General features: G+C 38.4%; 2 protein-coding genes across 2 annotated transcripts in view; one reads left to right on the top strand and one right to left on the bottom strand.

Moving 5' to 3' along the window:
* The window catches only part of LOC101864394 (vacuolar protein sorting-associated protein 26C), a 22,299-nt gene extending 21,522 nt beyond the window's left edge, over positions 1 to 777 (bottom strand). The window contains exon 1 of the mRNA XM_005100077.2: positions 686 to 777. Coding sequence (XP_005100134.1) covers positions 686 to 739 — 54 coding nt within the window. The 5' untranslated portion in view covers positions 740 to 777. The remainder of the gene's footprint in view (positions 1 to 685) is intronic.
* Positions 778 to 1,134: 357 nt separating this feature from the next.
* Positions 1,135 to 16,526, top strand: LOC101864625. The gene is made up of 10 exons (XM_005100078.3): positions 1,135 to 1,281; positions 4,159 to 4,287; positions 5,972 to 6,206; positions 6,758 to 6,986; positions 7,940 to 8,062; positions 9,824 to 10,052; positions 10,727 to 10,865; positions 12,045 to 12,196; positions 12,987 to 13,137; positions 15,505 to 16,526. The coding sequence occupies exons 2-10, from the start codon at positions 4,178 to 4,180 to the stop codon at positions 15,724 to 15,726; spliced, it is 1,590 nt and encodes a 529-aa protein (XP_005100135.1). The 5' UTR covers positions 1,135 to 1,281; positions 4,159 to 4,177; the 3' UTR covers positions 15,727 to 16,526.
* Positions 16,527 to 25,224: the final 8,698 nt, after the last annotated feature.

Raw genomic sequence — 25,224 nt, forward strand, 5'->3', positions numbered from 1 at the left:
CTCACGACGCCATTGTTTTCGGTCTTCAATTCCTCACAGGTCACGTGGTACAGTTCCCGTTCTATAAGTGTAGAATTCTGTGACCCTGAGCCAAGAGGGCGCTGAAACTCTCCGAAATCACAAAAGAGTGCCCTTTACCGGGTCTGTATACTTTGTGACTTTGTTCCCGGATACCGGGTCTGTGTACACTCCCTTTCTGAAATCTACAGGGCTTGGGCTAAATTTTGATACCATATTCAATACTGTGCATTCATTTTGAAAAATTGCCAAAATAGGCCATTTGAAGTAGATGCCCGCATTGCCTGTGTGTTTTCCGCCCTATTCCCCCCTCTGGAGAAAGCACACACTTGGACTCGCCCTGTGTGCTCTGTTTGGAAAAGTAAGGCATTCTCACCAAGGCCTGCTTCCAAGGTCTCAATCCCACAAGTTTCAGTCTCAAGGAGGAGGGGTGGTTAGTTTTGGAGTTTGGAGTTAGTGTTGTTAGGAGTGAGAGTGAGGAGGAGGCTGGGAGTTGGGAGTGGGAGATAGGAAGGAGTGTGGCGGTGGTCACCGCTGCTGCTGTATTCCGTCTACGACCTCTGTTTTAGCATAAATTCCGGCCCTTGGAATACACAAAAGTGTGGAATGAAAATAGGGAAGCAGTTCTCTAAAAGAAAAAGAAAAGCCAAGCCTGAAATTTAGTTACCCCTTCCTTGAAAATTTTGTTGACTTTCTTCAAGCGAATATCAATCAACGCCATTTTGAACACAGCTGATCATGTGACAACTAGAACTTTGCCATCGCTTACAACCATTAAAATTAAGGTGCTTTAAAATGCCTTAATTTAATAGTACCTCAAGAATACTCTACATTTTATTTGTATTTGAAAACAATATGACTTTTGAAACTGAAATAAGCTGTTTAAAAATAAACATGGCTTTAAAAAAAATACACGGATATTTTTCTGATGTAAGCGATAAGCTAGAGAAACAAATGTTTTCGCAAAATCTTTTTGTTTTCCATAAGTATATGACTTAGACTAATATCAACATTGTTTGGGCCTTATTCTAAATTAGATTGGCCCCCAACAGAGAAAAATTGACTTAGAGTTCAATATACATAAAATACGAAACTGGTTATCGTTGCTATAGACTCGTTGCCAGGGTCCATGCAAGGTGCGTGTGTGCTTGGTGGTAACTGGATTGTCTGGGCAGGGAAGGAAATAACGTTTCCGTTATGATATTGCCCTGAATGAATACACCTTTTGTACAAAGATTTATCGAGACATTGTTGACACATACGGTAAGAAATGAAGTACATTCATAAGGGGCGTTATCAAACATAGGCATTGTTTACATAGCATAAGCTTATAAATCTAGATCCCTAATAAACCTGCCGCAAATCCGGTAAGGCTTACGTCTATCTTTGTTTTTATTACCGGGGAAAGTGGGGGTACCCTGAACAATGCAAACATGGAGATATTGTGAAGTGGCATATAAATCATGTTGTAGGGAGTGAATAAATTTCCTTGAGTATTGTTCTGTCAAGATCATAGGCTAATATGCTGGCTCAGGGACTATAAATTTTAAGTTACACAGATATGTATTTATTCTGTTGTCTGGAAATGGAACAGAATTATATACTGCTCTTAGATCTAAGTAGTGACTGATAAGGTTTACTTTGGAAATATTTGTCAAACATCTATAAAACACCAAGATGTTTTCTTTTGTGGCTTGCAAATAGTTGACTTTTGTAAGCACATACATGTAAATTATGCCTACAGCCGAACCTGGGGCCACATGACCAAGACAGTCACCTGTACAAACAACCGCAATTCCCACGTCCCTATTTCATGCATCCTTTAAAAATACTATAAAATGACATCGTGCAAGATGTCCACCTGTCTAAGACAACCATGCACTTTTCTCCACGGCAATAGATGCATGCACCATCTTTATTACAATTTTGACATATATATGCTCTTCTATTGTTTTGTTTTTTTAACTTATTAACTGGAGCAGCAAGATTTATGGCAATGCATGCTTTAATTTTTTTTCTTAAGTTATGCAAAGTTATGGCCTGCATTGTGCATGTATGATATGTGCATATATCAAGGGATCGATCAAAATGCTATGCTTGCAAACAACGTGCTAGGCTATTTTTCCACAGGTATTTGTATTTAACCGCCCAATTCACATGGAAATTTGCATACCCTTAAAAATTTAGTTAAAATTCGTCAAATAAAACTGACTAGGCTACTAGCAACATGAAAAGCTATGATACTTTAATCAAAAAATATGTCTTGACCTGTTCACATTGTCACCTGGTAGAGCATTTGATCATAGCCATTTGTCTCAATGAATATTCAGATGATAGATCCTCACTCAGATCTCCATTGATAAATGATAGCTCCCTGGATACAGTTATATGTGAGGCATCGTGGTGAAATCAGGTGCTTGTCAAAATATTGAAATCGAGGAACTCAACATTTTTTTTTTGGCCAATGGGCAATTTTTTTCTAATTTTCTTTTTTTTGGCTCAGAACCTTTTATGTCCATTTAAAAACATATTTAGTGGATGTTACTGAAAAGCATTGAATAAAGACACAAAAAATTTTAATTTTCAGTTTACAAGGACTCTCAGACTATGGAAGTTACCAAACTTTGGTGGCCATTTTCTCGCTGATTTGACCTCTGAAACCAGGCGACTCTGGCCTCTTTCAATCGCAAATATTTTGACTTTTATACAACATAGATGGATATTTTTTAACCACAAGGAAGACAAATGAACAGGCTTTAAGATGATACAAATAACTCCATATACCCAAAAATTGACGAGCACATGATTCCTCGACATCGTGACACATAGGCCTTTTATATATTATGCCTATTATATAAATATGTATATTATCCGTCTAGTACACATACATGGCATCTATGGCCTAGTGATTAGGCTACCGGACCCGCAATCATGAGATTGCCGGTTCGGAGGTTTGAGCGTCATCTCGGCCCGATGTTGTGTCCTTGGGAAAAACACTTATTTACATGAATTTCTCATTTATCTTGGTCCTTTCGGAGATGGACGTTTAACTCTTAAATAACCTAATGGTGTTGATAGGGACGTTAAACCACTACCATTTTACCATTTTAGTCTAGCACATGTATAGCGAACACGTATAATATAAAAAACACACTTGAGCAACAGATTTTGGGGTCCTGAATTTTTTATTTTAAAAAAGTAAAGCTGATCCCGCCTCCAATCCGGACATTGGGGATTGCCTTGTAATTAGACAATTTCCTGGGCCTTCGACATAATTGTGGTAGGGTGTCCAGTTCCTTTCCACGCCGCCTTTACTTCCCTAACTCGAAGTCAGGTTCCCGTTACTGCTGGGTGGGCAGGAAGGGGCGGAAAATAATCAGAGTCCGAACTGAGGCTCGAACCCGGACTTTCTGCTTGGGAGGCGAGCGCACTAACCGCTCCGCCACCGCACTCTCTTTCTTATGTATAACCTTAAATTCATACAATGCAAAATTCATACATAACAAAAAGATGTCTCCATCCTGCTGATTTCACTTACATGCAGACGAAAGTGTATGAGAGGTGTTGTGGTACCTAGCAGCAGTTTTGAGTAACAGGTTCAGGGAAAGTAAGACAAGGAGAAAGAAAAAAAAAAAGTTTATAGTGGATCAGAATAAAAGAATGGAATAATTCGGGGAAACACGGGCTGAGTGGTTTAATTATGAATAATCATAAATTCATCTGTAACCGAAATTGAACCTTCACTGTGGACCAATAATTGTTTGTGTTTACTGATAAACTCAGTGTAATGATAGTATCTAGCACACACTTAGTTCCACTGATTCACCCCTGAAAGCAAAAAATGCAAAAATAGCCTCTCCCTACCCCCCACCCCCTCCCAGTTTTCCCTTACTTTTAATGTCCATAGAACTGTAGAAGATTCATGTTTCCTTAAGAAAATATAATTATCATCCCCTCTCTTTCACTTTATGATTCAAGTATTTAAAACTTTAAAGCAGCAATCAACAGAGGCTTTTTTTTCCACCGGATGGAACAAATGTTTATAGGTTTTAATAAAGTTGTTACTGTGCATGGTATGACATAACCCTTTATATTTTGCTATGTGCCATTAAACAGTATGTGAATGTATTATCTCCTCAGGGTCTGTTCAGTCACCAAAATGCCTGAGAAACCAAGCTCCGCGTGTGCCTCCGACGGTCTGGAAGCCTTGGGGATCTTTGATGAGGAATTTCCCGATAATGTTTCCATTAGTGACCTGTGCGACTGTGGGTATGTCATGAATAACAGATTTGTCTCGTTTTACTCTTTTTGTTAATAACGAAATCATAGGTTATTTGATGATTGTGGTAATTAATGATCAGGGAGCAAAGTGTTCTTGTGCAAGGCTAGTAGCAGTGATGTATTGTTGTTTCACTCGGCTACAATATGAGGTATGTAATAATATAATTATTTAAGTTATAGCTTATATATAGTACAATTCCGAACTGTGCTGCATACTCTGTATTTGCACTTTAAAACTTTATTTAACCCAGCAGACCCAAGTAAGAATAATATAGGCCTAATGATATTGTTATAGCCCATATAGTATACATCCTCACTCTACAGTATGCTCTATGTATACACTTTACAACTATCTTTACCCCAGCAGACCCAAGAACAGGACTCAGTAACACTGTCGACTTCCTGGGAAGCATACAGTGCAAGCTGTGGATTACATATATATTAAAACACTAGGAAACTGACAAAATCTTTAGTTGTCTACAGCCAGGTACTAGGTACCCATTCCCACATGGGTGAAGAGATGAAAATTCATGTCAAGTGCCTTTCCAAAGGGCCCAATGTTGGACCCTTGACGGATTCGAACCCACAATCTTACAGTTGAAAATCCAAGAGCCTAGGTATATCTTGTTGTCTGCTGAAGCTAGCTATGGCTGTGGAGTGACAGGGCGCTCAGATCTTGTATTATTGTTTTCAGTTCCATAGTCATACCTATGGCATTGGGTGGCTCAGCAGATAGAACTGAATTCTATCTTATTTTAAAATGATTCTCCCTACTAAATGTGTAATAAAATGAAATTAGTTTTTATTGGAAGAGTAATAACTGTGACATAAGATTAGACAGTGCTTAAGATGCTGCTCAGTTTATACGTTACTAGTGGTGGGAGTTTCGTTGAAAAGGTACAAGTATTTTTGACAGAAAAATTGAGATAATCTCAATCTGATTTGCTTCTCCAAAATGATAAATTTAGAAAAATACTGTATCGGACAAGTTTACTTGGATCAACGTAAAGATAGAGAGAATTAAAGGGAAATGATTTTTTGGGGGTATGATTTAGGGGCTTATTGTATGGTCTACGCTATCTGCTTCCTTCCTTTAGTATTTTTTTTTTCCCGGGATGTTGCAGTTATGCTGATTTATCATAAACTTTAACTCAACTCACCCCACGCATGCACTATCATATGGTGTGAAAAACAAAGGAATTTTTTCTGGCTTTGAAACTGCGTACAGGAGAAATCATCTTCATGAGAAGCCTTCAACCTCTTGTCTGTCATTGTATTATGTTCCTTCGTCGATAATTTCAATAATTGTTTCTCATATGCTTTTTCACTGCAACCCACGTCATTTCAATTTCACTCAAGTCACAATGGCGACACACAAAAAACAGAAAAAAGAGGAAAAAGATTTATTCCATTGGATTGCAATGAATCTCCATGATTTTGAACTGATAGATCGGAGTTACTGAGCTAAAGAGGTATTGACATTTACTGGGGTAATAGTGTAATACTAGTGGCTCTTGAAGCCTTTGGTAATTTTTTTGAAACTGAAGTAAAGTCCTGTGTAGGGGGTAGCTGCTTGGCTAAATGGGCATATGGGCATTGAATTTGTTCAGCAACAATAGAGCACACTTTATCTGCTTTGAAAGAAATTGTTTTCCCTTTGCTTATATTTCAGTCGCTGTAAACGGAAACATGCCAACAAACCAATAATTGCCCAGCACAAAGGCCCCTTTCCCAAGACAGACTACATGTCTACCTATGAGGCTGTGAAGCACCCAAGACCCCGGTCATCCAAACGTCCTCCAATGACAGCAAGGGACCCAAGGCCACTGCCCATGTTTTTGTCAACAAATCAGAAGGATGACTTCAAGGATTTAGGTCATGTGGAAAGAGTCAAGCCAATTGTGCATGTACGTGTTATTCTAATTTTTTTAAGTACTCTATTCACCTTTTCTTAGAGTTACAAGTGGTTAGAAAAAGGGGCTGGTAGGCTTTTCTTCTTTGTTCTCTCTCTGTTGTTTCTATCAGTCTTACTCTTTCCTGACACAAAATGAGCATTATTACTTTTGTTAACGTGCTCAAAGTAACCCTTCTCAGTTTGTTTTTTCCCTTTGCATATAGGGATTTTTCACAGATCTTGGCAACGACTTTGTATTTGTCGCATCTGATGTTCAATAAGATTATTTGATATTTTTCAAGTAATGCAAGAGAACTTCAGGGAGAAAATTATTTGCCTGAAGATGTATTTGAATTGTGTGATTGTCACCATAGAGAGTCACCAACACTGAAAATTAATGTTTGAAATTTCCTCAACACTGAACACTTTAGGCATTTATTTGCTTTCTGAACCATTATACATATAAAAACTATACTTCTTTTTTTTCAATTGATGGTTTGTGTCGGGGGGGGATGGAGGAATTGGATTTTTAGACAATAAATTCTCATTTGAAATTGATAACAGGAAGACACCTACGAGCCGTCAACGGAACCGCTGGATGGTCTCACCTATTATGCACAAGAGTTTACAGCTAAACAGGTGAAGTCAGAGCCGGCCGTCCGACAGATGTCTCGACGAGAGCTCATCCACCGGGAACCCGCGCAGTTTGATGACACAACCACCAACAAGCAACACTTCAAGCGATGGGTGCCCCAACCTGCTCTCACCTTTGGGGAACTGCCCAGTTTCACTGGTACGTTGATAGTCCTGTGAGAACAGTGTGTAATATTCCATCGCACTGAATCTATGATAGGATAAGGGTGTTAGGTTATTTGAGAGACTGGACCATTGAGTTTAACATCTATCTCTAGTGGAATGAGTAAAGTGAAAGGAGAGTATCGAAAACTCCCCAAACAACCCAATATTAAAAAGACCATAGATAGTTTTACAAATACTGAACTCACAAATTTTGCACTGTTCAAATTTCAGGCTATTTATAAGAATATGTAGGATCCAATTTGATACCTAAAAATCTGTTTGCTGTGTGCATCCAGTTGATCTATCAGTGCTTCCTCCGCACAAAATGCATGAATGTAGGCTTTGTTTGTGCTCTGTGTGCACATACTTGACAAAAAAAACAGAGTGAGTATAAATAGCGAAAATAAATGTCTTTTTCTTATTTAAATAAAATAAACTTTGTCGGTTTTCTCTGGAATAGTTGAGTGGACATGAGCAGCTAGCAATTTTTACAATGTAAGATATGTATATATTGAACTTTATAAATAAACAAAACTGGAGCAGCTATGTGCATTCTTCATCATGTCTCAACGTACTGTAGAAAATAAAAAAGAAATCGTATTTAGAGTAATTTATTGTGCCCGGATCTGGACAATAAAGACTACCTTATGTTATCTTATCTTATCTTATTTTATCTCATCTTATCTTACCTTATCTTATCTTACCTTATTTCATCTTATCTTTTCTTTTCTTATCTTATGGTATCTTATTTTATCTTATCTTATCTTATTCACGCTCTGGTACATTATACAACATAGCACTTTATCTGACTTGATTTAGTTATTTTGTGCTGCAGTTGATAGTAAGCTGGCACAACTATCTTTCTTTCACTCTTTCTTTTTAAGCAGTTACGATAACGGTGGGCTCATTGAAATATCTTTTTCCCTCCCCTTTTGCATGGTACGTCAGGATCAATCTTGTTCCCTCAACGAGAGAACCTACCTGTATCCACCATGCGTCAATCCTTCATGGGAACATGGCAGCCACCGGCAGCTCAGATCAAAGCTGCCGACGCGAGCATTAAGCTAGAGGGTGAGTACTCATCTAACATGAGGGGTTGAAGTGCTGCAATAATTTGGTCCTCATTCATTTTGTTTTCTTTACGGATCACCATTCCCAGAGTAATAATAGTAATGATAACAATAATGATGGTATTAATGATGATAATAATAGTAATAGTAATAATAATAATAGTAATAGCAATAATAGTAATAATAATAATAGTAATAATAGTAATAAAAATAATAAAAATAATAATAATAATTATTATTATTATGATAGTAATAATAATAATAATAATAATTACAATGATAATAATGATGATGATGACAATAACAGCAATAGTAATAGTAATGTGTCAGTCGGTGCCTTCTGATAACCAATGCATCTGCAGAGGAGAATATTAAAAGCAAACAGAGGAAGCAAGAGTTATGATTACTTGTGGTTTCTGCTATGTCTAATAAAACCAAATCTGGCAGAGAATTTTTTGGCCACATTTTGGAATATTTGAGCATTGATCCTCCGCCTGACTTGTGTGAAAGTGCTTTGTACGGATTGTTTGCTCAATGAGAATTTGTCTTATTCGGCTTTTAGACAGAAAATAGAGATTGAAACAAGCATGTCTTCTAGCATAAATGATGTCACTTTATTTTGTGGGGGGGGTTTTTTAACAAGTTAAGAAAGGATTAAATCAAGACTGAATTTGAATTATTTGTTTTCTTCTCTTGTACTCTCCTGTCTTTCCTGTTTTGACTTCCTGTTTCATAATGAGCTTATCACATTTAGCCCCAGACTTCTGGTGTTTTGTGTAATGGTTAAACATTTCACCATGATCGCAAAAGACATTATTTGATTATACTATGGGGACGGAAATTTATCAACTACCTTTATCTTTCTTTTGGGATGCATTATCTCAATCATCTTCTTTGTTATCAAAATTATGTTACTGGTGATGCAAAACTTTCGTTTTCATCCAGACATTCTGAGAGTATTGGTTTAAATGGTCTTCTTAACAATAGCATCACTCTTGAAGACCAGTGTCTATCATAATTATACTGGGCTGTCCTGCTCAGTTCCTCTGTTGGTCCATTTTGCTTCTCCTGTAGTGTCATATGGGTTAGCCATGTTTCCTGTTTCTGAGCTTTGAATGTCCTGCACTGCATGAGGATGTGTCCGTGGGTGGTTGGAGGGCACCACTGTTTGGTCCTACTTATTTGCTTTCCCTCTGTTGTTTTTGCCTTTCTGTCTTGCCTGTTTCCAGCACTAAATGACCCTTATCGTATCATAATGTGCTTCTTTTTATTTAAACAAGCAAACAAAGATTTATTCCACAGTTTGGCTTGCTCCTCCACTCGGTCAGATCTGCTGCCTTATGAAAGAAAAACATATATGCCAAAAATGAAATTTTGCAGGCGAGACAAAAAACTAACTTTTTGTGTGTGTTTCAACTCAACTAAAATTTGGTCGATCTGATTATTTTATTTCAATATTCATTAGCCAGTGTAACTTTTGTCTGTTTTGCTGAGGTATACAGAAAATATATATGGAGTAACTGATTGAAATTTCTTTTTTCATAACATTACCGATATCTAATTAGGTCACAACGCATATTTTCAAAAGCTTAAAACTTCCTTAAATGTAATTGTACAGCCATAAAACCAATATTGAAAGACGTGCCTTGAAAAGGGTTTTCTTCTCTGCATAACAACGCTACTTGACCTAATCACGCGTATATATGGTTTTTTTGGTCATAGACGGTAGAGATGATGTGTTTTGGTCTTCTATCTTGCACAGGTAATCAAGTATTTGACACAACACACAATGCGACCTATCAGAAGATTGACGGTGACCACCGGGCAAAACAGCTGATCCAGAAGGACACAACTCCGCTGCAGAAACGCGGTCAGTTTCTGGGCAAGAGTCAGACGATGGACGACTTTGGTGGCTACCGCGGTGGTCAACCCCGCCCACCACGGGCTATGGATCCACCGCCAGCGACCATTGACCTGAAGTTTAACAACAAGTATGTTGCCCCCCCCCGGGCAGTGCTACTGACTGAAGTTGTCTTTAGGCCATTCCCAAATGGGGGATATTAACATATTCTTATGCACAGTAGAATTGTAAATGGGCTGATTTATCAATGTCATGCTCATACTGTGCCGAAACAACTTATAGGGGAAACTGCTGCTTTTTCTTTCCTCATCCTTACTATCATCATTTTTCCTCTTCTTGTTTTGCATGTTTGTCACTCTCTTGCCAACTACTATTTCCGGGGTGCCTTGATAGTCAAAGCAGACTTTGTGCTGTTGAGGCTAGAGAGGTGAGCAGTGTAAGCCTGATTCCCCATTTGGACTTCTCTGTTGACATCCACCCCTTGGCGCTCATATGGCCTTATGAAGCTGTGAGCACAGTAAAGCCTTACTAAAACAACAAGTATGGTGCCATTATAACCTTTCATGTGTTATTTTGGGGGACTTTTTTTATTGGCTTCTTTCTCTGTATTAAATGTAGTAAGTGTCAAATTTTAACTTCCTAGCCTGCTTCTTTCACTGGTATTCTTTTCTTTTTCTTTTTCCTGTAATAGTTTTGATATATCAATAAGAATGCTTCTTTTTGAAAGATACATGAGCTTTGGATGGAAATTGTCATAAATTTGGTTCAACAGCTTCATGTTTTTATGTGTTCTCTTTTCTTCAGGAGAAGTTTTTCAACGGAAAACAGAACCATTTACCGCGGCCATAATGTCATGCAACATCCAGCTCCTATTTCATGCAAAAAAGAGGATGAAGAATACAAATTGCCCTCTGTCAAGTTTGAGACAGAAACTTCTCAGAAGGTTTGTCCTCCATTGTTTTGATTTATTTTTGTTAAAGTTTTACCCTGTCAGAATAACTACCCACCATTTTACGTTTCCTGATGCCTGAGCTCATAAATTCAGGTTAAGGCATATGTGGTGTAGTAATAAGACACTTCACTGTTACATGCAGGAGACCGGTGTTCGATTTTCGACTAGGGAGGATTTTTATAGAGTATCTCTGAATTTTCTGCTGGAATGTTGTATTTCTCCCTTCTTGGGTTGGCTCTTACAGGTTGGGATAAGTCCCACTTCCTAAATGATCTCAACTGTGTCAGGGGTGGGGTGGAGTGGTTGTGAAACACCTTAATTTTAAAGAAATTAAAGAACTCTGAGTGATTTGTACGTTCTTGCCAACACCACTGTCTTGTAATTAGTTTTCTCTTGCTCGCTATTTCGTTTTTGTGTTCAGATTGAAGAAGGTGCTGGATTTTAAATGAACACTTCACTTTGCAGATACTAGTAGACTCACTTTAGTGTGTTATTGCTCTTAAACATTTATGGTCTTATACTGAAGCTGTAGTTATTTACAAGAGAATTAGAACATTCTGCTACTAAGCTTCTATTAATAGCATCAAAATGACTGTAGTTTACCATTTCTTTTCTAAAATTTTAGAGTGTGATAGAAATATATAATAATATCCTCCTCCACCCACCCCCACCCCCCTCCACTCCCCTTTCTTAGTATATCAGTATATCACAACAATCACAGCCACCTGTTTCCTGTTCACCAGACACATAAAGAAATACAACCCCAAGATGACCCTAAGTGTTGCACACCAGATTGAGCATTCAAAATGGGGGAGGGAGGGGGGTATGCTTTTTTTAATAGAGAATTGTAGGTTTTTATCAAAACAGCCGTCCTTTGTGTAGCAGTAAGGCACTTCACCATCTCCTGCAGGAGACCCAAGTTTGATTCCCATGTGAGGAGAATTTCCCTCTAGTAACTCAGTCTTTAAGTTGGGACTTTTGTTTCCCTCTCAGCCTGGGTTAGTCCGGACAAGTGAGGTCAAAGCCCACCACCTATAAATGATTATCGAGTCAATGGGGCTATAAAACACCTAACATTTTTTTTCCTTTTGAACTGTTCCATTGTACAACAAGGATCTTAGAATGAGATGTAATAGATTACATATGTGCAATTTTCTTTTGTGACAACAGAGAGACTTCCAGCCTATTGAACTGAAGAGTTCCGACTACTCCAAGATCAAGATCCCACAGTCGTCCATGGGCGTGCCCGTTGACGCAGAGTTTGAAGGGAAGACGATGAACAAGGAGTTCTTCCAGGACTGGGGGATCCAGCCCAGAGTCCGGTAAGCTCATTCTGTTGTTTCAAGGTCTGTTGTGTAAAAGTTAAGCTTCTTTACTATTAAATATAGATTGTAAACATCATAGAGCTTGCTATTGAGCGGGAATTTGCACCATATAAATGCTATTTATTATCTATTATTATAATTTTTTCAGTATTTGGGAGTTCCCGAGAGGGACAATTATTTGAATCAAGTATCTCCATCCCTCTGCTCAAATGTTGTATGTTGATATTGAATGTCTCACTCAGCATCCCTCTTGCAGGCTGCGATAAGCAGTCTAACTTCAAGATGATTTAAGTTATGTGGATCAGGGGAATAAAACTCACTCAGTCGAGATCATTTATATTCTTGTTAGAGTATTATATTTAAAAAATTATTTTTTTTAATAGTAGAGGGTTTTACGGCACTCGCAACTGCATACGGTCATATGAGCGCCAGTTGTTATGTTTGTTGTTGTTTTTGTAAGTGTTTTACGGCACTCGCAACTACATACGGTCATATGAGCGCCAGTTGTTAGAGTATGAAGCAACAATATGATACGAAACCCTCCTCTACCCCTCACCCTTTTTTCCCACGTATCAACATATCACATCTTTCAACGTGGAAGTCCCAGGTTTATTTCTTGTAAATAGACATACTCAGCCTAGTAAAATCAACCCCACCCACCCTACCCCCTTTCTTCCTTTATATCAGTGTGTATAGGCCATAAACACTTTTCACCATTCCTTATCGAGGGCTATCCTATTGATATTATTCCATGTCTTTTTTTAATTCCATATTTTTTCTCCTCCAGATATGGAGATTTCCACGAGAACCGACCGTACATCCCACCAAAGGACCCGTTCCAGGGGCAGAGCGTGACACAGACGTCTTATATCCCAAAAGCCGCTGAGCCTGTCAAGTTCTATAAACCGGAAGAGAGACCAATATCCAAGAGCGGCGAGGTAAGTGTCCACTACCATTTAAGAGAAGAAGTGAAAGAGAAAAAAGAATTTAAAATGTGGAAAAGACAATGCAAAAGAATATGAGTGTCACAATTCAGTGAAATCAGACACTCATCATTTTTTGGGTATATGGAGTTACTGGTACTGTCTTAAATTATTCATTTGTCTCACTTTTAATGAATAAAATATCCTTTTATCTTGAATACAAGTCGATGCATTTGTGATTGCAGGAGATGAGGATCACATGGTGTCAGAGATTAAAAAATAGTGAGAAGACTGCCGCAAAAAGTTTGGTGACTTCCAAAGCTTGAGTGTCCTTGGAAACTGCAAATTTACATATTTTGTCCCTTTGATCATAATGTTTTACAATAAAATCCACTCAAAAATTTGGTTTTGAATGGACACAAGGGGTGTTGAGCAAAATAAGAAAATAAAAACAAATTAACTCTTTTTATCCTAGCCGTACCCCTACGGACTCTGTACCAGTCCTGGGGCTGCCGCGCCGTATGAGTCGGAAGTCAGTGCGTATAGTTCAAAGTGCTATAATTCTTACATTTACTCTAAGGTTTTAAGGAAATTTGGCAGTTACATTAGAAATTGAATGTAGGTTTTTTTTAATGTATGTGGTAAGGAATTACACCAATTGCACAAAGTAGATTTTGAGGTGTATTCCACCCTCGAGCTAATTGACCCTGATTGCCGCGCCCACGATGTCCCATTGGATTTTATAGATCTAGATCTAGCCCTACCCATCGAGCACAAATTCTAGTACTTACCCCTTCACCATGATCTGAATCGCTATTAGATGAGTCCAAGTCCTGTTTCTTATCATCCACAACGGAATTTACGGCACTTATTTCAGAGTCACTTTCATCAAATTAGTATCATTCCCCCTCACAACCCAGCGCCACTTCAAAAACTACTTCATCGGTCGTGAATGTGCGTTTTCGAGACATCTTTTAAGCTTTTACACCCATCATAAACAAAGAAACCACTGTTCATTGGAAAATTTAAATATTCAGACAGAACTAGCATATCGCCATATTTGCGTATTTTGGTAATTACAAGCAGAACTAGCTTCTTTGACGTGACCGTGTTGCTGTTCCGAGTATACTCGTAGCCCGGACTGGTCCTCGTTACGAGTATACTCGTAGCCCGGATAAAAAGAGTTAAAAGTGCCTAACAGGCAGAAAAATGTCATTTTCTCCGATTTTATTATTTTGATGAGCGCCTGATTTCACCACGATGCCTCACACTTTTATTCATAAGAATCGGTTCTTATCACAAATTTTATATGATTATATATGACTAGCTGGACACCCTTTCGATGAAAGGAATGACCGGTGCATTAACATCAACTAATAGCCATTTGCCTACTATATTTACACTCTACTGGAATGGAGCAATAAATCTTGAGAGATGCAAAAAATTAGGTCTAGATATAGAGATGCATTGATTGATTCTCCATTCCACATTCATGGTTGTACACTCCAAAATTTCAAAGGTGGGAAACCAGTGCGCATGGCTAGTGAAGGGAAACCTCACTTGTTTACAATGGCGTCTTAGAAGACAGACTTTCCCAAGAATAGATCTAAATGAGACTAATGAAAAACTGAAAATTACACTACAGTGACTTCAGGCTCCTCAATAAAACTGTGCACCCTTTAAATGATTCCGAACCACCGTTAATTTGGTCAAATTCGAAAGTTAAGCGGTTCTGAAGTTTTAGGCAGCCAAAGTGACGAACTTTCACAAATATGATAATAGATCTATAGAGATATAGATATTCAAGAAGATGCTTATTCAAACTTCTCTCTCAACGTCGTTAAGATTCTGCTTTAAAGTACAGGAACCAACATGTGTTTGCACTATGTGTGGGAGAAACTGTGAAAATGAATACTTGGCTATCAGATAAAAACAGAATGTATAGATAATTGAGATATACATCTAACAGACTGTACCTGTATATGCCCCCAGGGGGTAGGCCTTCTAAAGTGGTGGTTTAAAATGAACAGGCAGGCCAAGAGAGTTATTTCGATTTCAAGTGACTGCACTATGGAGGGGGGTTCAGCAGTCTGAATATGCACATTAACCTTTTTCAAATTTTTACCTAAAGCATTTCAATTCATTCTGTCTGTCTATTACAACTGATTTTCTTTTTTCAGCATCTATCAAAGTTTGCCTGCTCAATAATGGGTTAAAATCTTGATATTAGTACATGTCTTCCCACTTTCCTGTACATCATGCTCTGTAACTCTTCAAATTGTGTGGATGGGGATATAAAAACATTTTTCAATTTTTTAACGTCACAGTAAAAAAACAAAACCATCAAATATGAGTCTAACTGGAATTGTCTCCCCTCCACAGATTAACTTTCAGACAGTTTATCAGGATGAGTTTCAGAAGAAACAGGCGCGGATGTGCAGGGCTCAGGTGTATCTGATCCAACAGGAGCTGCGGAGGAGGAAGCGAGAGAAACAACAACAACAGATGAACCAGCAGAAAACTCCGCAATCTCCCGGCGGCAAATGTTCCTCGGCTCCTCTCTCAACACACAAGCCCGTGCCCAACACAAAAGCTACGGCATAACTGTCGTGTGAAAACAACACCTTAAAGCAAACTATCTGCTGCATAATATGTCTAGCGAAAGATTTCTGGGAGTGACTGATTTCTTTTGAAGCTAGTTCAAGGCATGATTTGTCCTTAATTTTTAAAAAGTCATCAACAGCATTTTTTATTGTCTTATGGCCTCAAGGTGATTTAATATGTGAGGGGGCGTATATATAAATTTTATCAATGTTATATGAACAGGATTTTCTGTCAGCAATGTCCTGTATGACTTCCATCATGGTCGTAGATTGGTGGGCACTGATAGTCACTAAATGTCCAAATCTCTGGAGATAAACAAGCCTTGTTTTGAGATATGATTTCAGTTACGAACAAGAGCCCCTCTGAACGTTTTCTCCTAATCATTTATATATGTATATGTGTGTGTAAGTGTGTGTATGTATTTATTGATACACCGTCTTTAAAGCAGTTTGTGAGTTTTTTAATGTAAAAATGTTTGTTCATCTTAGAAGTGATACGAGCATTCCGAAAAATCTTTCCACTATCCTTTGTAACTTTTATAGTTCTTCTTTGAGTAAAGCATTTTTATGGGTTATCAAATTGTCATGCATGTTACTCTTATTTGGGATCATTGATGTATTTGTAACTTATGTCCCATTCTGGTATAATTGTATAACTAGAGAGAAAAAGAGAGTGAAAAAAAGAGAGCGAGAGAAAAAGAGGGAGAAAGAGAGAGAGAGAAAGATAGAAATAAAGAGGCAGAGTGAACGAAAGAATAAGATAAAGGAGAAAGCAAGGGATCGGAAGTGAGACAAAGGAAAGGGAAGAAATAAAAGAAAGAAAGTAAGTGAGGGAGAGAGAGAGAGAAAGAGAGAGGGGGAAGGTAGAGCGAGATAAAGTTTGCGTGCGGAGAAACTGAGTGAGTATTTGCATTTCAAATAATTTCAGTCAAGCCTGAATTATCATCAGTACAAATAACATTGTCAGTCCCTTCAAGTTATTCTGTTTTGTATTGACTTTTTGTGTAATATATTTATAAATGGTTTCTACCACCTTTTTCAAATAATATCAAAACTCTGTAAGACTAAGTAAGTTTATTTTATCAAGAATAGTTTTAGAACATTTTTGAGAATGTGATTATCTTCAAAATAGTAGATATATTGATGTTTTTCTTGCTTTAGACTTTACCGTAATTATAGACACGTTTATGTACACAGAATACTTTGATTGTATTCACTCTCATTTTGACATAAACTTTACAGCATTGTGTCCAAATTGTTGTTTTTATTGCATTGTTGAGTGACTGGAACTTTGTCACAGATTTAGCCAAAACTGGTTTTGCCAAAGTAACCAAGCATTGTCAATGTTCCTCTTTCATAGTTCCTCTGAGGATCATGCGACTATTTTTGCTGCCTAAAGTTTTGTAATTAATCGGTCTGAGTCATGAGTACTTTTTTTTTATGGGAAAAAAAGAGTGAGTCTTACTCCAAAGTCACACAGAAAAGAGTAACAAAAAATAATAGGGGCCTACACGGTTGAAATGCTGATGATGTTCACAATCTGTGTATGTCTGAAATTAGGTCAAGTGGTATTATTTTTTTTTTGAAAAGATGGCTTGTCCTGCAGATTTGACATTTACAAAGTGAAAATTGCAGATTATGACGCTTGCACAAAACTTGTGTTATATCTGTTTTGTAGCATATGTAATACTCACACAGTTTTCCACAAAAGTAGTAATTTTGGACTTGTACAGTTTGCAATGTCTATCTGATGACTCTCCATCGGTCCTCTATACTGCTTGTATTTATTTGGAAAGATAAGCCATTAGCTTGATAGTCTTGAATAAAATACCTTTCTGAATCAGAAGAACCATCTATAAAATATACAATAAGCATGTTTACCAGTAATGATATAGACTTGTGACGTTTGTGATATTACATATATTCTCAGATGCCAAAATAAAATCTGTCTCAGTGATTGTTTTTATTATAAAAGAAACTAACCTCAGTGACTTCTTGTTATGGTGTACCTACTGCAACAAATATGACTTTTCCATATGTACGATACCTGTGATTTAGTGAAAGTAAGTCACAAACAAAAATTTTATGAAGTTAATGTGAAAGCGGCCTTCCTGCGGAAAGCTTTTATTTTATGCAGGAGACAGAAAGAAATGTTTTGCTGCTGTTTCATTACTTTAAGTACTCCATGGAATTTGAGAGTTATATCTTAGTGCCTTTTGTTTTTCGCTTCTAAGATAGAACTATATCTTTGCTTGATAGAGAGCCTCATTTTCTATGATTGAACCCTGCAGTTTTTCTTTTTTTTATAGGGTAACAGTAGTTTAGAATATTGTAGAGGCCAGCAACTATTACCCAGCCTGTCATATCATATTCGAGTTGTGTGGGATATGTCCCAGCAGAAAGATGAAATTATATAATTAAATATCTTTCTCACAAGGGATTAAAAAACTCACCTTTTGCATGCAATACGAAAAAGCTGCTTATTACACCTTGGATGCTGGTATAAATACTATTGTATCTCGTTCGAATGTTTTGGAACAAGTTTTGAGCATTGTTTGATTTTATGTATTGAAAGAGTAGAAAAACACTGACTTTACTCATAGACAGCGAAAGATCTTGTCAGTACGCTAGTGTTTTTGCACTTATAAATGGCTGCTTGCACTGTATGCTTCCCAGGAAGTTGAGGCTGTTTCAGAATGCTCTCAGATCTGCAGATCTGCTGGGGCAATAGTGTAGATTGTGAAGCACACAGAGCTTGCTGTTGAGCAGGGATTTGCGCTATACAAATATGCTATCTATCTATTATCTATTATTGACTTTCAATATACAGATGTTTGTTTTTTAAAATGTGATAAATTCTTGATTTGAAATGGCTCAAGGACCAGTGTCTTCATTCAAAACCACTAATATTATTTTGATATAATAGTATACATGCATTATTGTACCTGTCTTCTACTCTTTACTTTAAATGTTTGGGGTTTTTAAATCAAGACTTTATCTCTCTGACTTGTGATAATGTTTTTTTGTGAAATGTTAAGTTTGTGGGAACAATGATGGTTTCGGATTTATGACCTATTTGGGCAACCTGAATCAGAAATAGGAAGAGGAGGGTTCATTTGGCTCCGTTTTGAAAAACAAGAAATAAACTTTGCCATTCGGTGTATCGCAGTGTTTATGTGTTTCTTTTCAATGACAATGTCAACTATTCTGTCAGCTTTAGGCCATTCCCAAAGGGGGGATATTAACATTTTCTTATGCACAGTAGAATTGTAAATGGGCTGATTTATCAATGTTTTGCTCATACTGTGCTGGATCAACATAGGGGGAACTGCTGCTTTTTGTTTCCTCATCCTTACCATTGTCATTTTCCTCTACTTCTTTTGTATGTTTGTCACTCTCTTGTGAACTGCTATTTCCGGGGTGCCTTGATAGTCAAAGTACACTTTTTGCTGTTGAGACTAGAGAGGAGAGTACAGTAAGCCTGATTCCCCATTTGGACTTCTCTGTTGACATCCACCCCTTGGCGCTCATATAACCTAATGAAGTTGCGAGCGCCGTAAAACCTTACTAAAACTTAAAATAATTCTGTTTGAGGGTTTTTTCAGTAAGAAAATTGTTCTTTGCCCTTCCTGAATTTGTAATGTGGCAGGTTGTAAAGTTGTTATTTTTCATTGTAGTGATAGTTTTACAGCATTTGCAACACAAATAGGCCATAAAAGTGCCCAAGATCAGTGGTGTTACTAGTACTAGAGAGTAACATAAAAGGAAAGAAAGAGGTTCGTCAACACGTAGGCTACAGGAAAGCGTTCTGTTCAGATTGAGGTTTGAACTTCTGTTGTTTGTCATTGACTTAATTATTGTTTGGACCAGGTCACTAAGGCTATCACGTTGCTTCCCTCGAATTACTAAGTTCTATCTGTTCACTACCTAGTTTTGAGAAATTTGACGTTAAAAATTTTTAGTTTCACATGTCAAGCTTTTTCTAAAGCAAATCTGAATATCTTGAAAACGACTCCAAATAACCATACAATTTGGATAAGCAGATAGATAGAACATTAATTTTGGTTTCTGATCTCATATGCTATTTGTGGCTCAAAACGGCCAAAAATGTCAGATAGAACTTTGTAATTCTAAGGTAGTGACCTGTTAACATGACCATGTTCATCAGAAAACTTTGGTCAAATGGTCGAGGAGTAACAAAATTTTGTTTTTGAAAAAAAGTTGTCATCATTGTGGGGGTTTTTTCCATCTCGTCCTTCCCCGCGTTTAAACCATGATGATGATGATGATGATGATGATGATGATGACAACATTAACAGTGAAGGAATGGCGATACATGTACATGTTGTTGTTTTTTAATTCCCTTGACGACGCTCCCAGCATTGTCGCCTAAAACGGTACCAAGGAAAAGGGGAAGGAGGGGAGGCTGTAGAAACAAACGTTCCGGGATGATAAAAAGTCGGGAAAAATCAGACAGGCTTAGAAACAAAAACCTAGCCATATGCTACTGGAATTGCAGCAGTGTCAGGCAAAGAGGCAGAGATCTGGAAAAGCTTATTTATGAAACGGATATTATGATTCCCCAGGAGACGAACGTAGAAAATTTCAAATGCCCTGGCTACAAGACCTACTCGAATCCATGTAGTGAGACCCACCATGGACAACTAATATTAGTTAAACAGGGCGTTACACACAGACTGATTGATGCGAAGCGATTCAACAGAGAGGACAGGGAGGTCCAAATTGTGGAATGTGAGGTGAGGAAGAGGAAATGGACGCTTGTCAACATCTATGTGGGCAATAACAGTGCCAGGATAGAGGAAGATTGGGACTTCCTGGAGGAGCTCGGCCAACTGAGTGAAAGCTTGATGATCGTAGGGGACTTCAACGCCAGGAGTGTCACATGGGGAAATGTGCACGATAACATTCAGGGAAAGGCGCTGGAGAGGGCTATGGTAGAGAGCAGTTGACTGAAGGAATGGCGATACATGTATATGTTTTTTAAAAATCTTTCAAAATCAAATTGGGTTTGATCTATTCTTTACGGAAGATGTACATGATACGAGGAAAGTTCTAGGGGTTTGACTTTCAATTTTTAAAGGTGGTACAGGCTTATTATAGACCAATTAGAAGAATTACGACGGATTTTTTTTTAGTTTTGTAAAAAAGTTGGGCTTTGTGGCGGCCATCTTGGATTTTTTGCTATGGACAGACGTTTTCCTCAGAAAAAAATCGAATTTAAGCCTCAAACTTGGCACACAAATACACAATCCTATTATCTGTAATCTGATGGAGATATTTTTGTCTATCACGAAAAACAACAAAAATATCCATATATCACCGGACGACTTCTGAAAAAAACGAGTACAAGGACAAAAAAGCAGAAATATTTTTAAAAGTAATGCATATTTCTCAAAATGCTGACATCGGATAACAAAACAGACTATACAGCACCTTTGTGCCAAATTTCAAGTTTGTAGCTTAGATAGGTTCAGAAAAACGTCTGTCCCCGCGTCGTCATCATAGTGAAAAAGTAGTTTTTGAGAAAAACGCAAAAAAAAGATTTGTGTTACGACGCAATGGAATTAGGCGCTCGCCAGTTTTTGAGCCTGTGGCGCTATTGGTACCATCTTAAGGCTTGTTCATTTGTCTATCTTTTTATGAAAAAAATATCCATCTCTAGACTAGAAGTCAATTTACATGTATTGTTCCTTTAATCAGTGGTTTTTAAAAAGTAAAATCCACAAAGAAATATGATCTTTAACGGACATAAAGGGTGCCCGAGCCTTAAATAAAAAAATATATATAAAAATTGCACAAGGGGAGAAAAAATTTCGGTTTCATTGTTTTGATGAGCGCCTGATTTTATCACGCTGCTGCACGTTTGAAAGCGTCAAAGTAAAAAAGTATTGTTATTTAAAAAATAAATTATATATTTTTAAAACGTGCGGTCGAACGGAATAGATTAACTTACTGATTCATTTCCTCAACTTTTTAATATATGAAATGACATGGCACTGGCACCAAAAAAATACAAAGTAAAGATTTTTACAGCTTCCATTCATGTGCTTACATGAGATAGCATCAGTGATGTATTGAAATGCTGTTTTCTAATTTTTTTTTAAATCAAAATCCTCCCGATACATAGGAGGGGCCTCCCGATACATAGGAGGGGCCTCCCGATACATAGGAGGGGCCTCCCTCCCGAGCAAATGCATCTGCTTGTGCTTTCTGTGCCGCCACCTTTCTGGCCTCGCGTCGCCTTTTCATTACTTCCTTCTCGGCCCTCTCCGCTTTCTGGACACGCATGCTGTCCCTCTGGTTGCCCATTTGCACCGTATACTGTCCAGTCCGGCAGCCAATAGCAAGCAGAAACTGATGGGTAGAACAGGACCCCATGTTGAATCCCCCAACAGCGAGCATGGTTGCGATCTGGATCCTCTTAAGAGTTGCAAACCTACGTTTGTGGCATCGGGCCCAGATCAGGGTGTGAAGTGACTCATTGACGTTTTGAGTCTTCCCGAGGAGACAACGGCTGAGTAGCTCTGGAGAGATCAGGCGCTGATATATGTACAGGCTTCACGTATTCAGCGACCTTCGGGCTGAGGTACGTCGCTGGTAGTCTGCCTTGCCTATCAGGGACCTCTTCCCCAGCATGTCGGGCCCGCTGGTACCAGCACCATGACTCAAGTCCCGGTGGCCACGCCTCGTGACGATAATCAGTGTCTGGAGACGTTGAGTGCAGAAAAGCCGCCCAGATCGCCTTGGACATTACCTCCACCGAAGAATTATATGTCTGCACTGCTGTGGTGTAGTACATTTGGAGCTTGCCGATTTTGTTCTGTGAATGTATAACAGGAGAGCAAACAAAAAATGTAAGTCATTGCAGTGCATTGAATATCAAAATAGTTCTACACACCTAATTGATAACTGTTTATGCAATTTGATGAGTTTCACACAGTTGCTTTTGTTTTTGGTTTTTTGTTTTATTTTGGTAAGTGTTTTACGGTGCTCGCAACTGCATAAGGAGATATGAGCACGCCTACACATTTTCAGTTTGGTACAAATTTTGAATTATGCCGGGGTGGCGGCCAAAGCCTACTCTTATCGATTTTAGGGGCAACAATGGATCTTTAAAATGCGCAACGTGCATACAGGACCTTCGAGATTCTTTGCCTTTATCCGAGAAGGTCAGGTGTTAGATCTTAGTTAGGCATAGAATAAGGGGTATGGCTGAAAGATAGCAGTAAGAAAAAGCCAAAACGTATCAGTAGAAACGCTGCAGAAAGAGTCAGGAACCCATAGGAGGGGGGGGGAGTAGAGGGGACAGAGAGTGGAGACGAAAGCAGACAACAGAGCATGGTTAGAGAGCAGGAAAGGACGTGAAAAGAGAACTTTTAGATTTAAAAAATGTTCCCTCTCTGTCAGGTTTCGAGCCGGGACCTATTGAATGAGAGACGAAAACTGTAACCTCTAGGCCACGAGAGCCCACTAGTTTTGTCAAAAGTAAAAATTAAACCAATATCTTGAAATAAGCTGCCTAACTGTTCCGGGAAAAAAATCACTTTACTTTCAATGTTTTACACGCCCGTCGACACAACAATAATAATAATACTAGAGCTCATTAGGAGGCTGACTCTGACCTTGCCCTTCACGACCAGCCTGAGGTGATAGGGATACGTTCTGACAGAAAGACCTAGTCACTCAATACATTTCTCACTGCAAAGGAATCAAACTCGTGTCTTCAGCATGAGACGCCAAAGCACCTAACCGTTACACCACAGACATTGGTAGAAATTCATTTTTAAGTTAGCATAAAAATAAAAAGGAAGCTGCTGTTTCTACCAAACAAAATTCAGTTTACCTGGGTGAGGCTTCCTTTCTTGTTTCCTCCTAGTGTCACAGACTGCTTGCTGCAGGTTGAGACAAGGGTCCTCAGGGTGGTGTTCAGCCGTTTGGAAACGTGGTCTACTGATCTACTTGTACATAAAGATTAATGTAAATGGTATATATTTTTATTTGATCTAATTACAAGTACCTAAACTAAATACAATGGTCATAAATAAATGGCATTCAAATATTGATTTATCTTTTTTCCAGTAAGTGGCCCAAGTAACCTCCATTGGTCCGACTCACCCACCACAGTGCCCTGGTCAGAGGTCAGTCCCCTGCTCTCTGTACGCCAACGTTCTGTGTCCTCTCCCTTCTTTTTTTTTCCTTTTTTTCTATTCCCCTCCGTAGGCTCCATTGAAGCCTTTATTATTTCTGGGGTTTATAAGAAAATTCCACCACAAGAATCATTCAGTCTGGGGCTCATGAGTCTCTTGCTCTCGCAGATTCATTCAACAAATGGTCGCTTTTTTTTAGCACAAGGGGGCTATCCCGAAAAATGCATTTTTGAGAAAATCGAAGGTAAAGTTTTTGCCCCTTGTTCAGTTTCTTTAAAAGACAAGGAGAGTTTTCTCTATAACCAAACAAATATAAATTTCTCATTCGGTCACCGGCGTTCCGTATACAACATTTTATTTAATAACTCATTTTACTTCGTTCACTCTTGATCTGTGATCTCTTAGGGCGACCACATTGAGAAAGCCTCTCGAGGTCGTACTTTTATCAGCCGCTCTGTCAGCTGCTGCTTTTTCTTTCCTCATTCATACATACTATCGTCATTTTTCCTCTACTTCTTTTGTATGTTTGTCATTCTCTTATGACAACATTACAGTATAATATACATTGGGGGGGGGGGGGGTATCCCACTCAGTCCTGACTTTGGAAAGGGCCTGCTTGACCGCACATAGAGAACGCTGTTACACGCGGTCGTTTATCATTAAGTGTATGTATTCTTCATAGAAAGGGAGAAGGTGTTTTATGGTTTTTTAATTGGAGTTCTAACGTACACTGGTGATATGAGCTCATCTGAGTCCATGTTTGAATCACTTGCTACATCAAACTGTAGGCGTAAGTAAAAGCAATGCTTTGGTACTATTGCAACGTGAAAACAAGCCCACTGACAGCTTTGGACGGCCTTGGAAAGAATGTAGTTTGGATTCCGCGAGAAACGTCAATGCCGCTCCTCACTTGCGCCTCCTCAATGACAGCTTTGTCTATGTGGGACGCAACGGTTTTCATTTGGGGATTCTTTTAATTTCACTGCCTCGGACAATGTGCTTACGCGAGAACCGCTTTCTCTATGTGGTCGCCCTATAGTCATATTATAAGCTCCAAAGGGCGGGTGTCAACAGAGAAGTCCAGACGGGGAATCAGGCTTACTCTGCTCCCCTCTCTAGCCTCAACAGCACAAAGTCTGCTTCGACTATCCAGGCACCCAGGAAATAGTAGTTCACAAGAGAGTGACAAACATACTAAAAAATAGAAGAAAAATGACCATAGTAAGGATGAGAAAATAAAAAGCAGCAGTTCCCCCCAGTGTTGTTCCTGCACAATATGAGCATGACACAGATAAATTAGCACATTTACAATTGGTCGCCTTTAAAGACAA

Source organism: Aplysia californica, unplaced genomic scaffold (assembly GCF_000002075.1).
Source record: "Aplysia californica isolate F4 #8 unplaced genomic scaffold, AplCal3.0 scaffold00235, whole genome shotgun sequence".
Taxonomy (NCBI): domain Eukaryota; kingdom Metazoa; phylum Mollusca; class Gastropoda; order Aplysiida; family Aplysiidae; genus Aplysia; species Aplysia californica.

Excerpts from the sequence above, each read along its gene's own strand:
- LOC101864625 (XM_005100078.3), top strand. The coding sequence starts at position 4,178 with ATGCCTGAGAAACCAAGCTCCGCGTGTGCCTCCGACGGTCTGGAAGCC. Across the intron at positions 4,288-5,971 it reads AGTGACCTGTGCGACTGTGG|TCGCTGTAAACGGAAACATG; the intron begins GTATGTCATGAA and ends CTTATATTTCAG. Across the intron at positions 6,987-7,939 it reads GGAACTGCCCAGTTTCACTG|GATCAATCTTGTTCCCTCAA; the intron begins GTACGTTGATAG and ends ATGGTACGTCAG.